Genomic DNA, 16,051 nt, shown 5'->3' on the forward strand with positions numbered 1-16,051 from the left:
AATGTAGGTAGGGTTGGTCAAGGAGACCCAGGGGTCCTTCTACAACCTCTACACCTATATAGATGCTTGAACAACCACATTGCACTTGACAACATATACGTTAGGAAATGGGGGGTGTCAAAAAGCTAGCTGCTTTGTATAAAAAGTCCATTTAAAGAGCCAAAACAGGGACTTCCCTGAAGGTCCAGGGGGGGAACTAAGATCATATATGTTGGTGTGGTGTAGCCAAAAAATAAACTTTTTAATTAAGAAAAAAAAAAAGAGCCACAAAATAGAGGCTACCACTCCTTGAGAAGATGCAAATACTACCTGCACTCTACCACAATGGCTCTGCTGCTGCTGCTAAGTCGCTTCAGTCATGTCCGACTCTGTGCGACCCCATAGATGGCAGCCCACCAGGCTCCCCTGTCCCTGGGATTCTCCAGGCAAGAACACTGGAGTGGGTTGCCATTGCCTTCTCCAGTGCAGGAAAGTGAAAAGTGAAAGTGAAGTCGCTCAGTCGTGTCCGACTCTTAGCGACCCCATGGACTGCAGCCTACCAGGCTCCTCTGTCCGTGGGATTTGCCAGGCAAAAGTATTAGAGTGGGGTGCTATTGCCTTCTCCAATAATGGCTCTAGGAGGCATCAAAGCATTGCACTGGCAAATGGCACAATTCAGCAATTCAGAGTAGAGACAGGGAGGTCATTCCCTAAACACAAGACTGTAGAATACAGTAGGGAAGCTATAGGAATGATAAGCTAAGCTATAGATGCTGCAGCCTGTACATAATTACACAAATAACACCAGAGAAGCAGATATGTAGAAAACAACCAAGATATGGGTTGCAATCTTTCTTTAACGTAGGAAGAGGACAGACGCATAAAGGTTATTAACTAAACTCGAAAGAGAAAATGAACTTATACATGATTTGAAAAGACTGAGGTAAGGAAAACATTGACAGATCAACAGAACATTGGCATGTCTTTCAGGGCTCTGAAGACTTTATTAAACTCTATTTTAGAGCTCTGGGGAATCTACATAATATACTGATTAAATGAGAACACGTATACAAGTTCTACACAAGGTTCTCAATGAAAAGGTCTGAGACAAGTTTCGGGCTTCTTGGGTTTCTAAAGCCCAATGCTTAAGGAAAGGCAATACATTTTTAAAGCAAATGTAGTTATGTTTTCCAAAGGGCAGCTTCACCTTTACAAGAAAAAACTGATGGAGAATAGTAAAATCACAGTGGCACAAAACTAATTTAGGGGATTTTGAGAGTACTCATTTTTGAGCATATCTGCACCCTGAACAGCTTAACAAGTTATGGAAACTCATTTAATTTTGAGTTGCTTGTCCAAGTCTATCCTGGCAGGAAGTAAAGAATAGTTTTAAGTCTAGGCAAAATAAAGGCAAGCTGACTTTTTGGCTACATTGTTATACTGGGTGCCCTGGATTACTGTCAGGAGAGCCAAGATAATGGACTAATACTGTCCCTTGTTAGAGGAAATAAAGACCCTGACAGCTTCATGGCTTAGTATCTCAGCATCCACTTACGTTGCTGGTCCCACCAAACCTTGTCAGTTTGTTTTCTTGATCAAACCTCTGGTTTGTACTTCAGTTCCAACAATTAAGACGCTATCTTGAGTTCTTCATCTGGGAGATTCTGCCTGACTTCCTTTCCGAGTATCGCAGTCCTGTGGATCAAGGCTCTTGTTTCCTCGGGATGAGAATCTTACTGCTAACCCTCAACCTCCCGTGGCTGGGTCGCTGTTACTTTTCTTCCTTTGTAACTGCCACCCTGAACTTCTCATTTCTGCTGCTAGATTCCTGCAAGACTACGTTCATCTACTTGATAGAGTATCCATCTCTTGCCTACTTCTGGCCCTCTGACATACCAAGCTATTGCTACATTCCAGAATTCCCTGATATCATGATCTACTGTATCTGGCCATGAAACCTCCCTGACACTGACTTACTACTTCTCTGGATCTCCTCAGTTAACTGACCCCAAGACTTGCTTTACTTGGTCTTTCTGGTCTTTCAACCTCAGCCATGCTTGTTCTAGTCCCTCTTATTAATACTATCCTCCAAATAAGTGTCTAGAAAAGTCACCATTTCAGAACACTGCTTCTTAAACTTTAATGTACATAAGAATCTCCTAGGGATCTTGTTCAAATGCACATTCTGATTCAGTAGGTTTGGGGTAAGGCTGAGATTCTAGCAAGTTTCCATGTGATGTGGTTGCTGCAGAGCCAGGAGTCCCACTTTGAGTAGTCAATTTTCTAGAGCTGTGTTATCCAACACAGCTGCCACATGTGGCTACTGAGCACTTGAAATGTGGCCAGTCTGAACTAAGATGTATGTTAAGTATGGAAAAACACAGGCTTTCAGAGACCTACCATAAAAAGGAATGTCAATTATTTCACTAACATTTTTATATTTTGAAATGATAAAATTTTAGTCATAACTGGATTAAAAATATATAACTATAGTTAATTTCACCTTAAAAAAAAAACCTTTTAGTAGGGACTTTTCTAGTGGTCCAGTGGTTAGGACTCCACACTTCTAGTGCAGGGGGAATTAAGTTCCATCCCTGGTCTGGGAACTAAGATACCACATGCCTTGGCACAGCAAAAAAAAAAAAAAAAATCTTTTAATAATGTGGCTATAAGAAAATTTAAGTTAGATTTATGGCTCAGATTATATCTCTTTGGACAATGTGGTCTAGATCTTTCAAAAAGTACTATACATTTCATCTGTTGTTTAGAAACTACAAGCTAATGCAGGAATGACCTAACATTTTCTAAACTGGTACTACTGTAGCTTTTGTTTACCTCAGGAAAGACTTCAGATTTAATGCTTGTATTTTTCTGAGCTTTCTTTTCATATAGATCAAGGTGTTATTCAGACTATAAAGGTATTACAGAAGCTGCTGCTGCTAAGTCACTTCAGCCGTGTCCGACTCTGTGTGACCCCACAGACGGCAGCCTGCCAGGCTCCCCCGTCCCTGGGATTCTCCAGGCAAGAACACTGGAGTGGGCTACTTCATGAAAAGTTGATATATCACACTGGCATTATATTACAATTTTAATTCTAATATACCACTTAAAATATGGCTGCCTTTTCTGCTTGTCGTATCCTCCATATTAAGAATTGCAAGCCTTTTTCAATCTCCTCTAGTTACCAACTTTATTTAACCTTCTCAATCTCAACAGATGTCTTCACCTCCAACTTCACTGAGCTCAACTACCTCATCCACCCCTACTCTATCTCAAAATCTTTCTATAGAATTAATTTCCTTTTCCTTCATTACTGTTTATAAATAACATTTCTCTTTCTTGCATCCCTTTTCTATTTCAATCCCTTCTGTCTCTTCTTGCACCTTCTCTGTTTTGCAAGTATCTCCCCTCTGAGGGCTCCTTTCTCTTCTAGTACAGCTCCTCTATATTAATTTATATGCAGAGTACATCATGAGAAAGACTGGGCTGGAGGAAGCAAAGCTGGAATGAAGACTGCCGGGAGAAATATCAATAACCTCAGATATGCAGATGATACCACCCTTATGGCAGAAAGTGAAGAAGAACTAAAGAGCCTCTTGATGAAAGTGAAAGAGGAGAGTGAAAAAGTTGGCTTAAAGCTCAACATTCAGAAAACTAAGATCACGGCATCCAGTCCCATCACTTCATGGCAAATAGATGGGGAAACAGTGGAAACAGTGGCTGACTTTATTTTTGGGGGCTCCAAAATCAGTGCAGATGGTGATTGCAGCCATGAACTTAAAAGACGCTTAGTCCTTGGAAGGAAAGTTACGACCAACCTAGACACCATATTAAAAAGCAGAGACATTACTTTGCCAACAAAGGTCTGTCTAGTCAAGGCTATGGTTTTTCCAGTGGTCATGTATGGATGTGAGAGTTGGACTCTGAAGAAAGCTGAGCGTCAAAGAATTGATGCTTTTGAACTGTGGTGTTGGAGAAGACTCTTGAGTCCCTTGGACTGCAAGGAGATCCAACCAGTCCATCCTAAAGCAGATCAGTCCTGGGTGTTCATTGGAAGGACTGATGCTGAAGCTGAAACTCCAATACTTTGGCCATCTGATGTGAAGAGCTGACTCATTTGAAAAGACCCTGATACTGGGAAAGATTGAGGACAGGAGGAGAAGGGGATGACAGCGGATGAGATGGTTGGATGGCATCACCGACTCGATGGACATGGGTTTGGGTGGACTCCAGGAGTTGGTGATGGACAGGGAGACCTGGCGTGCTGCAGTTCATGGGGTCGCAAAGAGTCGGACACGACTGATTGACTGAACTGAACTGAATACATAGGAAAAGTTAGTTTCTTTTTCCTGCACGTATTTTTTCTTCTCTTCATACCTCTGGTCATATTACTTCCTCTGCCTGTAAAACTGCCTTTTTCCACATGCTGTCAAAGAAATGAATGTTCATAATTTAATCTCTCCTTTACACACTACAATACTGTGTATTCATTATTCCAGGTGATAGGAAAGCATACAGGACATTTCAGAAAGATTCTTGTCAAACAACAGTGAAAGTTCCAGCATTTAAAAGGTTAGTCTTCAGTGCTCTGTAACCTTTTCTTTTCTTTACTTATTTTTGTGTGTGTAACCTTTTAAATACTGGGACTTTAAAATGTTGTTTTACAAAAGTATTGATCACACTTCCCTGGTGATCCAATAGTTAAGACTGCCTGCAATGAAAGGGATATGGGTTTGACCTCTGGTCCAGGAAGATGCCACATGCCACAGGGCAACTAAACTGGTATCCCACAACTATTGAAACCCACCCACCAAAACAAGAGAAGCCACCACAATGAGAAGCCCATGTACTATAGCCAGAGAGTAGTACCTGCTCGCCACAACTACAGAAAGCCTAAGCACAGCAATGAAGACCCAGCACAGTCAAAAAAAAATTAGAAAAAAAAAGTTTCTTAAAAAAAAAAATCTACAAAAAAAACTGCCCCTATACCACAGATAGTTTGAGACGTTTCTCTCTAGAGGCCACAAAACTAAAAATTCTTGAAGCAGCGATAAAGCCTTGCTGCCTTGGCACCTGACCAGGGAGACGGACCTGAGGAATGAGAAGGAAAGTGCTGGGAAGAGAGCTAGGCCAGTGGGCTGTCCTGGGAAAGGTGCGAGAGGCCATGAAAATGGTCTCTGGATCCTTACTGGGACAGCTAAATAGCAAGAAGTAAGATTCAGAGGAAGGAAGGAGCTGGCCAGCTGGCAGCCTTGTGTTCAGAGGATATTCCTCCAAAGGGAACAGGTTTCCTCCAGTTCCAGTTAGTCCTTTTTTTCCAATAATTTTTTTCTTATTTTTAATTGAAGGATAATTGCTTTACAATATTGTGTTGGTTTCTGCCATACATCAACATGAATCGGTCACAAGTCTGACCAATAGGTCATCTGTCACCTCCCTCTTGAATCTCCCTCTCATCTCATTATTCTTAAATCAGAAGCTTTTCAGGAATTTTTAGGTTATAGTAACATTCCAAGCTGATGAAAATTATGAACTATCTTCCCAGAAAATTGCACAGGCCCATAGTTTTTAATATAATTGAATTTAAAATTCAATATAATTCTAGGAAATTAAAGAAAACCATTCAGGAGTCCTAAGTTACAAACTCTTGAATTTGAAATTTCTTACAGGATACTTAAGAAATTGATTTTTTTTCCCCCTGGGGATGGAAGGGGAGGCAGGGGTTTTGAGGTAGGAGGAAAGAATACTTTGCATCATATAACCTTTTATGCTAGTAGACTCATTACCATGGACATAGCGTTCCTTCTCAATTAAAATAGAAAAGAATATTTAAAAACAATTGGCATGCAGGGCAAGTTTCAATCATAGTTTAAAATCAGGGAAAGGAGAAAACCCTTGTTCTACAAAATTACCTACCAAACTTTGCCAAAATTCTTCTATCCAAGAAAGATATCCATGGACTTCCCTGGTGGTCCAGTGGATAAGAATTCGCCTATTAACGCAGGAGACACCAGTTCAATACCTGGTCCGGGAAGATTCCACATGTCACAGGGCAACTAAGCCTGTGTGCCACAATTAATGAGCCTGCGCATCCTACAGTCCATGCTCCAAAACAAGAAAAGCTACTGCAATGAGAAGCCTGTACATGGTAACTAAAAGTAACCTCCATTCACTGCAATAGAGAAAGCCCAAAGTGCAGCAACAAAGACCCAGTGCAGCCAAAACAAATAAATAACTACAAGGAAAAAAAAAACAAACCCCAACTGGCTTGAAAAAAAGGAAACATCCATTCCAAAGGAGAAGATCCTTAAAAATATAACTTGAACCACTGGTATGAATGAATTTCAGCCTAAATATACACTGACATCAGATTCCTTATTTTCACAAGGATTATGAAGCAGGCAAACACTGAACCTTAGAGGTCAGAGAGCAGAAGGACATCCAGAAATGAACAGAAAGGAGAAAACTGGGACAGTTGAAACACAATTTGGTAATTTCACAATTGCCTGCAATCTGCTTCCACCCTTGGACACAAAAAACAAACAGCTCTTCAAAGTGATTTCATATCCCACTAGATAAATGTGCCAATATTTTACCTCAAACTATGGCTACAAGCAACTTACAATTCTTTTCCACATAATTGAAGAAGCTAAAACTTCAGCAGTTGTTTTCTGTAGTATGAAGAATAAGTACAAAAGCTAATGATGGAGCCACATAGAACATTCAAACTTACTTGCAAAATATGTGGTCACACTTTGTAGAGACAGGCTCCTTGATCAACTCCAGACTATAAAGGTGGGAGGGGGGAGAAAATAAACGAAGGTCAGTAATTCATTTAAAAACAAGTGTGTTCTGGGGTACATTAACCCTGGCGATCCAGTGGTTAAGACTCCGGGCTTGCAACGCAGGGGACTTGGGTTCGATTTCTGTCAGGAACTAGGTAAGATCCCACAAGCTGCGCAGCAGAGCCAAAAAACAGATAAGGATTTTTTTAGTATAAACATGAAACTATTATTACTCCTAAAAAATAATTTCCTTAACATCATCTAATATACAACTAATGTTCTAATTTCCTTCACTGTCTCATAAAAATTTAATCATTACATCCATTTAAGTCAGGATCCAAACAAGATACACATCCTGCATTTGGTGGATATGTCTCAAGTTTCTTTTAATCTACAGACTTCTCTTTTCCCTCCTTGTCATTTATTTAAAAAACTAGGTCATTTGACCTGTAGAATTTCCCAGATTCTGGATTTTGTTCATTATAACGCTATAATATGGTTTAACTTGTCCCTCTACTCTCTACTTCCTGTAAACGAGGCTTGATCAAAACCAGGTTCAATTTTTGTCAAAAACACTCTACAGATGGTTCTGTGTACTTTTACTACATCACTGCAGGAGGTACACGATGTTTGGTTTGTGATTACTTTGTAAGAACAGTGTAAAAAACCCTCACTGAAGAAAATTCAGAAAACAATAAACTTGGAAAAATAATCTCTCCAGAAAAGAAAATGTATCATCCAAATTGCCATCCCTGCCCATCTAACCACAAAATTTCAAGGTGCTCCTGAGATTAATTCATTTAACAATTTATTAAGTATTTATTGTGCTTCTCCTATGTGCAAGTACTGCTCCCAGAGATAGAAATACAGCAGCAAACAAAATAAAGACTGCCCTCATAGAACTTACATTCTAGCTGTGGTAGATAGTTGGTTGAGAAACAAAGATATATGGGAATGGTGCTAAAAAGAAAAATAGACCAGGATAAGGGGAAAGGGGGTGCAGTGTGTTGTGGTGAGGGGTGTATACACAAGGTAGTCAAAAAAGGTCTCATGAAAGGGTGACACTGGTGGACAGCTGAGCAATGTGAGGAAACCAGTTGTGCAAAGGTTGGAAAAAGAACATTTCAGCAGGGGAGCAGAGAAGACGGTCTCTGAGCAGGACCATGCCCAGGGTTTTTGAAGGACAGTGAGTAGGCCAGGGGCCAGGATGGAATGATTAAGGTGGAGATACTAGTGGAAGAGGTCAGAGAGGTAGCTGGGAGCCTGAGTAGGGAGGGACCTACAAGCTGTTTTAAGTCTCTGGTGTTTATTCTGAATGAGAGCTTCAGAAACTGATTTTTGGTAAAGTCCAAGCAAGGCATCAAAGAACAGGTAACCTGTGTGTATGATAGGAATGTGGCCTGTTAAATATTTAACATTTTAGAAAGGGATGACAAGAAAAGCTGGGGGACAATAGTCTCTTGTGAAGGGCTCAGTAACATAACTCTTGCAATCATGGGGTTTCTGATGCAGCACAGGGCAATAAAAAGGAAAATACCAGAGTAAGTCAGAGACTGGGTTTCTACTGCAATTCTCTTTGTTAGCAGAGTGATCTCAGGCCAACCACTCTACCTGAACCTCAGTTTCCTTCTCGGTCACCCACTCTACCAATGTCTTAAGGCTATTGTGAGAACAAAAGTAAATGCTACTTGGGAAAATGTTTACAACCTGTTACCAAATCATTATTCCTCAGATAGGCTAGATAGCAAAAGAAATTCTCAGTAAAAGAGAAATTGGATTTAGTTATGACACCAGATGGCTCTCATTCTCACCACTGACTCAATTTTGAAATAATTATATTTCAGTATGGTAATTAAAAACTAAGCTATACAAACATACTGTAAACACAAACTTTGAACAGATGAAAATTCCAATATGTAAAAAGGTAATGACTGTTGAAGGAAAAGCCTGGAGAATGGGAATGAAAGAAAAAAAAATGTAAATGTTTTCTTCTAGATCATGATGAGAGTAAATGTTTACTAAAAAAGTGATTCAAATTTTTTAAACATTCTTCAAATCTGGAAATATTTCAGGCCTACTTCTACATTTTGAATGTAAATTACTAATTATCTTTTGAGCTTCCAACATGGTAAATGATTGCAAAAAGCAGCTAGGTCAGGCTCGAAATACAACCAAACCACCCACTAGGATACACACTTTAGCAAACTCTTCTGAAAGTCAAAGAATTTATATATTCATGTAAAAAGTTAGAAAAAAATACCAATTATCAGAAATAAACGCCAATAGTGACTCAGAGGCCAGCAGAAGGAATTTCAGCTTGAGACCTCAAAGAAGATGGAAACCTACCCTACAGCTAACATAAGTAATACTATTTCCAGTCACAACCAGGAATCACTTATTAAAACATAACTGAAAACTGTAGTTCTGGGCAATGTTTTTTAAAAAAATGAACTAAATATGATTCCCATCCTAGAATTCCCCACTTAAATGAGTTTAAGGTTTAACAACAACCAAAAATAGTTTTAGTTTAAAAACCCATGTCTATGTCTAATAGAAAACAGATTGAAAATAAAAAAGGAGCTAGAAAATACACAATAATTGACTGAAAATAAAATTTAACATTAACTTTCATTCTCACATCTTTAATTTTTACCTTATCTGAGATTTTAAATTGATGGATTAATTTGCCAGAATGAGAAAGAATATTATACAATATTATGACTGAGTCTCATGGAAATTGTAAAGTAAATGGACCCAAATACCATATTATTAAGGACTTTTTGATCACTCTTTGTAATTATCATGAGTAAGTTTTATCCTGTTTCAAAAGCAAGTTTTCCCCAATTGTCATTTCCTGCTTCCCTGGCTCTGATGGTTCATAAATTTGGCTGTAAAGCTCATTCAGCTTGGGTTCTTGTTTAGCTGAAATGTTGAGGGGCAGGAAAGTAGAAGGTTGGTTACTTATAAATCTTGTTTCTCTCTGAAAACACAACTTGCATTTTCTTTCATATTATTTTCTTGACTCCAAATATGATAAACAACTTTCATGAAGCACAAAGGAAAGGTGCGACTTACCAGATCATTTTTTGAATAATACTCACCACTATCACCATATTAAAAAACTCAACTATATCAAAGAACCAATTTAGTTTATTAACACCTTCAACAAATGTTGACTGAGTGGCTATTATGTCCCAGATGCTGTTCTAACTACTGATAATATGAAGTAAATAAAACAAAAAACCTCTGCCCAGAGTTTATATTCTGTGGGGGTTGAGAAAAAGGATAAATTATACAGAATGTTAGGTAGTAATGAGTTATGAAAAAATTAAGCATTATGGAGGAATGGGGGATAGAGAGTATGTTAGGGGTGGGAGTGTTTCAATTTCAAATTAACAGTCTGCCTCTTTGAAAGATGGTATTTCCATCAAGATTTGTGAGCCATGCAATTACTAGGGGAAGAACACTGTAGGCAGAGGGAGCAGCAAGCAAAAAAGCTCAGACACAGGAGAATGTCTGAAGATCAGTGAAGAGGACAGAATGACCAGAGAATAAGAGGAGAGAGGGTAATCAATAAACTTTCTAAATTTCCTTTCTGGCTTTTCACCAAGAAATTCTGAGATATGGCTTTAATTTATTTTGTAGATTTTATTTAATAGATTTAAGAGATACCATTGAGATCATTTAGCCTGGGGTTCATAACCTTTGTTGTACCATTGACTCGTTTCAGGAGCTGATAAAGCTCATGAATCCCCTTCTCACAGTGATGTCTTTAAATACATAAAATACAAGATATAAAATTACATTAAGAAACTATATAGGAATATAGCTCTATCTATAGGCCTCCAAGGGTCCTGGAAAGCCAGTAAGTTAAGAGCTCCAGAATCCACATAAGATAACTTTCCGGGTTGAAAAAAATGTTCCATATCTTGACTGGGTTACAAAGATACATACACTTACCCAAAGTCAAAGACTTGTACACTTATGTTTTCTGCATTTCACTGTATGTAAATTATAAGCCTTTAGAATTTTAGTCCCCTCTTTATATTGTAGATGAAGAAAAACAAAGGTTCACTCATAATGTCTAAGAGTGGGGATGGGCACGATAGGATTGGGGGTGGTGAGAGGTGTAAGAGACTACAAGGATATATTACATTGGGATGGCCAAAAAGTTTGTTTGTGCTTTTCCATGTCATCCTACAGGAAAACTGAATGAAGTTTTTGGCCAAACCAATACAACATGGGGAATATAGCCAATCTTTTGTAATAACTGTAAATGGAGAGTGATCTTTAAAAATTATAAAAAATAAAAATTGTTAAATAAATAAAGGGGTATAAAAGTCAAACTGCTAACTGCTAAGTCACTTCAGTCGTGTCTGACTCTGTGCAACCCCATAGACGGCAGCCCACCAGGCTCCCCCGTCCCTGGGATTCTTCAGGCAAGAACACTGGAGTGGGTTGCCATTTCCTTCTCCAATGCATGAAAGTGAAAAGTGAAAATGAAGTTGCAGAAACTTGCCAAAGGTTTTGAGGACTTGCAGTATTCTCATTTAAATATACAGGGCTAATTTCAGCCAAAGGTTCTCCCAGGACATACCCACTCACTGATATCAAGCATTCGTGATTTTATATTCCCATTATCAATTATGTCCATTCCAAGTGATCAAGCTGGTTACGGAGCTGGATGAAAACTCCAAATATCACTTAAGCTAAACCAGATCCCTGGTTCTACATTGGTAGAACCAATCAAGACACTTTGTGGACATTCAAGACAGGGAGCTGTGTGTGCTGAGGTGACAGAAAGGGAAAGGGAGAGCCCAAGTGGAGAAAATGGAGAAATTTCCTATATTCTTAAAGGTCTTCAGCTAAGAAAGCAGCAACTTTAATAGTTTAATCTTAACAGACATAACCATTTTTCTCCTTACCATCTTAAGGTCAATTCCATTCATTTGCATAGGATATACTGGATATACAAGAAGAATCTCAAATTAATAAACTTTCAACTTACCATATTGGACACTCTAAGATTTTCTGCATAGCATTAAGGACATTTTGTACTTCTTCAACATGATCCGCAGATAAATCCATTTCTTCCTGTTCCAATGAACTGAATAAATCACTTTAAAACGGTTATATAAACAACAGTTTATTAAGTGTTATTTAAGATTGGAATGCTTTAGAATCAGACCATAGAACTAATGACCAAAGCCTTATTTTTTAAAAAATTCTAAACGTTTTGTGTAATTAAGACCATTTCAAGTCTGTTTGAGCACATCTAGCCTCCAATCATTTCCTTTTGATTTTTTTCGTTCTCCAAGAAAGGGAAAGCCACAGTGGGGTGACTGACTGGGTGAGTGGTGTATCTTCCTATTTCTCCAATCATCACAGTTGTTTTTTTTTCTCGTCCTTAAAATAAAAATCAACACCAACCAACGCTCCTAGCCCTGTCCTTCCCCAGATTTTCCCACTAGCCTACACTCAGGATTCTCCTCAGGCACATCGGTACCAGCAGCATCTGGGCCTATGGAGGCTCCTCCCTCTTCTTCCTTCTAGCCCCTTCACAGAAACTCACAAGAATCCAGTTCTTAAGGGCTCAGCCTCGCACAAAGGCCTTTCTCTTCCTCTTCCCAGATAGAGTCCTGCCCCCGTTTCCCCTCAGGGTCCCTTTCTCAAATATACCAGCTCGTCTTTTTATACCATGTCGTCCCGCTCAGGACCCATCAGGATTCTCCCTAGGACACACCCTTACCCCGCCCTTATCATCTGCACCTCCCCCCAGATCCCGTGACCCACAAATAGACCCTTTCCCCACGACTTCCCCAGATTCAACGTCTTAGGCTTCTCAGGTTCCACCTTCCGCCCGCCCCCCGCCCGATAACATCTGTCTTGCTCGCCTTCAGAAGTCACCTCTCCCCGGCTCTCCCCACACCTGTTTACTGCCCCAGAGCACCCCATGGGCCGCTCTCCCTTCCCCCACGGTTCTCTCACCTTTTACCTAGAACAAGAGGTCCGGGCTTCCTGGGCCCAGAGGCCCAGTTCTCTGAAAAAGCCCCCGGACAGTCCTGGGTCCCGAGAGCTCACACCGCGCAGTCGCAGTTTCAACTAATCCGTAATTCCCGCGCTTTACTGTTGCCACGGAAACCGGCGGCTGCCGCGAGCGAGAGCCTCTCACAACGCGAGAACCGGACACGTAACTGAAGGGCGGAGCAGAAAGTATTGAGTCTCTCGGGGGCTCCCGATTGGTCATACATTCTTTCCCTATTTACGTAATTAGAAAGAGACGGAAGAGACCAAGTTCTCCCGGAGTTTTTATTTTTTCGTAAAAAATAGGTATTACTTTTTATTTCTGAACAGCCACTTGTACTTTAGTAGGTACGTCTTCTAGAATGTATTTATAATTTTGGGCTGAGGAGTTGCAGAATGAAATACATAGTATAGAGAAGCAACACTATGGTACACTGCTGCTGCTGCTGCTAAGTCGCTTCAGTCGTGTCCGACTCTGTGCGACCCCATAGACGGCAGCCCATCAGGCTTCCCCGTCCCTGGGATTCTCCAGGCAAGAACACTGGAGTGGGTTGCCATTTCCTTCTCCAATGCAGAAAAGTGAGAAGTGAAAGTGAAGTCGCTCAGTCATGTCCGACTCTTCGTGACCCCATGGACTGCAGCCTACCGGGCTCCTCCGTCCATGGGATTTTCCAGGCAAGAGTACTGGAGTGGGGTGCCATCGCCTTCTCCATCCCGGAGTTTTTAAATAGGCGCCCTCCCTCTCACTTCTACGCTTCCAGTTGAGGGTTATTACGTCACAGTGATTGCTGTACTAAGGTCGAGATCGCTCCCTGGACCCCGAATATGAGCGCATGATAGTGCCTAAAGCAGTCGCAGGAAGAGGCCCAGCTCCCTCACCCTTTCCGCCGCAATGGGAGTTTCAAGTTTAGGTAAGTAATAGCGTTGTGAGGGGAAAATACGATTTCCAGCATGCATTGCGGATCGAAAGGCCTTGGCCACAGTGTTCCTTGGAAACTGTAGTCTTATGGAGAGGAACTTCCGATACGGGAGGCAGACACGAGTCTAACAACTCAGTTGATAAATTGAAGAGCTCCGCGCTCTTATGCATGTCAACAGATATGGATTGGAGTGTTATGTTTTCGTACATCGAGTGAATAATAGGCTAAAGAACCTACAAGTCCTAGTAAGACTACAGTCCCCATCCAGCCCCGCGAATCTCCAGCAAGTCTTCCTCTAAGGTCGGTGACCTAAAGAAATGCAACGGGCGCGTTTTTTACCTGGGAAGGGGAAATCATCCGGGGCCCCGGCCCACGGCTGCGCACTCACAGTTCCGCCCCTTTGCCGCGTGTTTGTTATTGTTGTGAGGGTCAAGCTCCTCCTGCCCCGCCCCCGCCAACTTATCTTCGACCAATCAGTGGGGCTGTAGTTTTGAGGGACACTTGGTAATAACCAATCATCTTGTCGAAAACTCAGAGAACCTGGGGACTAGGCCCTGTCTCTATCCGCCATGTTAGATTCACCCCGCAGGGATAGCTGGAGAGCTGGCAGCGAACGGTTCTTGCATTGGCCTCCGGCAGGCGCCCCCCGGGGGCGAAAAGCTGGTAAGGAAACAACTGCGGTTACCTAGGGGTGGTGTACGTCTTACTGAGAGGACTTGGGGAAGCTCACGGGAGGAAGCCTCCAAAGGAGAGGGGCGACTTCTTCCATGACTTGGACAACCGATCTTTCAGTGACCGGATGGGAGAGCCGTTCGTGTTCTGAGGGGCCGAGGGTGCGGATACCACAGGAGGGACGGAGGGTCCGTGGTTCAGAACGCCTAGCTTCTGGTGAAGGACGCCGATACTCCCCAGGACAAAAAAGGCCTGGGCAAAGGAAACGAGAGAGTCCTCGGGGTGGTGACAGTGTCTTGGGGACAAGGAATGCTAGGAAACGATAACTGGAAGACTAGGATGAAGTCTGCAAGAAAAAAAAAAAAAAGATGACATTCCCCATACAGCCTCCTCACTCCCCCTCATCCCACTTTTGGGGAACCTCATAAGAAGTCTCCTTGTTCAGGGACCTCTGGTACTGGAAAGGCACCGTTTTTCCTTTTTATGGAACACACAGCTTTCAGGTCACACATTTTAACTCCAAGATAGGCCTCAGGTGGAGACAGTAATCAAAGCTCAGGTTCCAGGTCAACTTCATTAAAGGGATGTTTGAGATCCTGGAAAAATCGACTTAAAGGAAAAGCTGACTTGTGCCAGGGAAAGATGAGCCAGAGCATGAATTTAATATAATCCAGTTAACGAAAGCTGAAGGCCTAGGCCACAGCTACCTGACTTGACTAACTACAGTGACAGAGGACAGTAACCGCAGCTTTGGTATTTTCACAAGTTCAAGACTAATGCTCTCGCTGAAAGAATTTTACATCCAAGGCAAATAAATAGGCAACTCTTTATGAAGACCTGGCTATAGTCCAGCTAAACTAGAATCTCCCACTTCCTGTTTTCACCTCCCTAGTCAGCCAGCTGGATGAGCTCCAAAGTATCTAAACTTATTTCCAGTTGTGTAATTTGAGAAAGAGGGAAGAAGGTTAGCTTCCTTTTGGATTCTCAAAAGTGCCGAAGTGTGTTTCTCAGAAGTTGAAAACTGAGAATGTGTTTTAGAAGATCCAATTGGCAGAAAGAATTAGTCAATCGCCCCGATTTTTTTGCCCGGGATTCTGGGGCGTTGACAGGAGTTTTGTCCAAATTTTAAGGACCCCAAGAATTGCATTCTGTATGAATGAAATACTGGGTGTCAGCAGGATTGGTGTCAGAAACTATTTTGATAATGCTCTTGGCTCTAGGTGGAGACAGAGATTGGAAAAAGTTGGGGGATGTTTGTGTTTATATTTACCAAAACCCCCCAAATCCCTGATTCTTAGAGAGTTCAAGGTCCTTTTTAATGATAGTCTCACAGTTGTATTGTTTCACAAGGCAGTTCATTATACTTTGGAAAACAGCACTATGTCACATTCTAAAGGCTGATTTATATAATAATAACTTTCATGTTTAAGTACTGTTTTCAAAGAACCAGCATACACATTTTTACTTAATCCTTACGGTAGCGTTATGAGGTTAGCAAAATGGAGATCTCAGGCTTATTTTACAGTTTCAGAAACTGAAGCTCAGAGTTTAAATGACCTGCTCACACTTATATGGCTAGTAATGTGCCAGAGCTGTCTGGAATCCAGCTCTTCTAAATCACTTTGCTCCCTCCCTCCTTCACTGTAAACTCCTGAGACTTAATCTTGGTCC

General features: G+C 41.2%; 2 protein-coding genes across 3 annotated transcripts in view; one reads left to right on the forward strand and one right to left on the reverse strand.

Annotated features, from left to right (window-relative positions):
* Positions 1 to 11,852, reverse strand: part of BRCA1 (BRCA1 DNA repair associated) — a 65,215-nt gene extending 53,363 nt beyond the window's left edge. Inside the window, exons 1-2 of the mRNA XM_052658434.1 lie at positions 11,773 to 11,852; positions 6,713 to 6,766 (exon numbers count right to left, since the gene is read on the reverse strand). Of these exons, the coding sequence (XP_052514394.1) occupies positions 6,713 to 6,766; positions 11,773 to 11,852 (134 nt within the window). The remainder of the gene's footprint in view (positions 1 to 6,712; positions 6,767 to 11,772) is intronic.
* A 1,704-nt stretch (positions 11,853 to 13,556) lies between these two features.
* Positions 13,557 to 16,051, forward strand: part of NBR1 (NBR1 autophagy cargo receptor) — a 29,106-nt gene continuing 26,611 nt past the window's right edge. Inside the window, exon 1 of one of the 2 annotated variants that reach the window (XM_052658419.1) lies at positions 13,557 to 13,699. The gene's annotated coding sequence lies outside the window, so the exon portion shown is untranslated. Of the gene's footprint in view, positions 13,700 to 14,285; positions 14,372 to 16,051 lie in introns of those variants that run through there. The other variant, XM_052658418.1, reaches the window with a different exon arrangement.

The sequence above is a fragment of the Budorcas taxicolor genome, chromosome 19, assembly GCF_023091745.1.
Source record: "Budorcas taxicolor isolate Tak-1 chromosome 19, Takin1.1, whole genome shotgun sequence".
Classification (NCBI taxonomy): Eukaryota; Metazoa; Chordata; class Mammalia; order Artiodactyla; family Bovidae; genus Budorcas; species Budorcas taxicolor.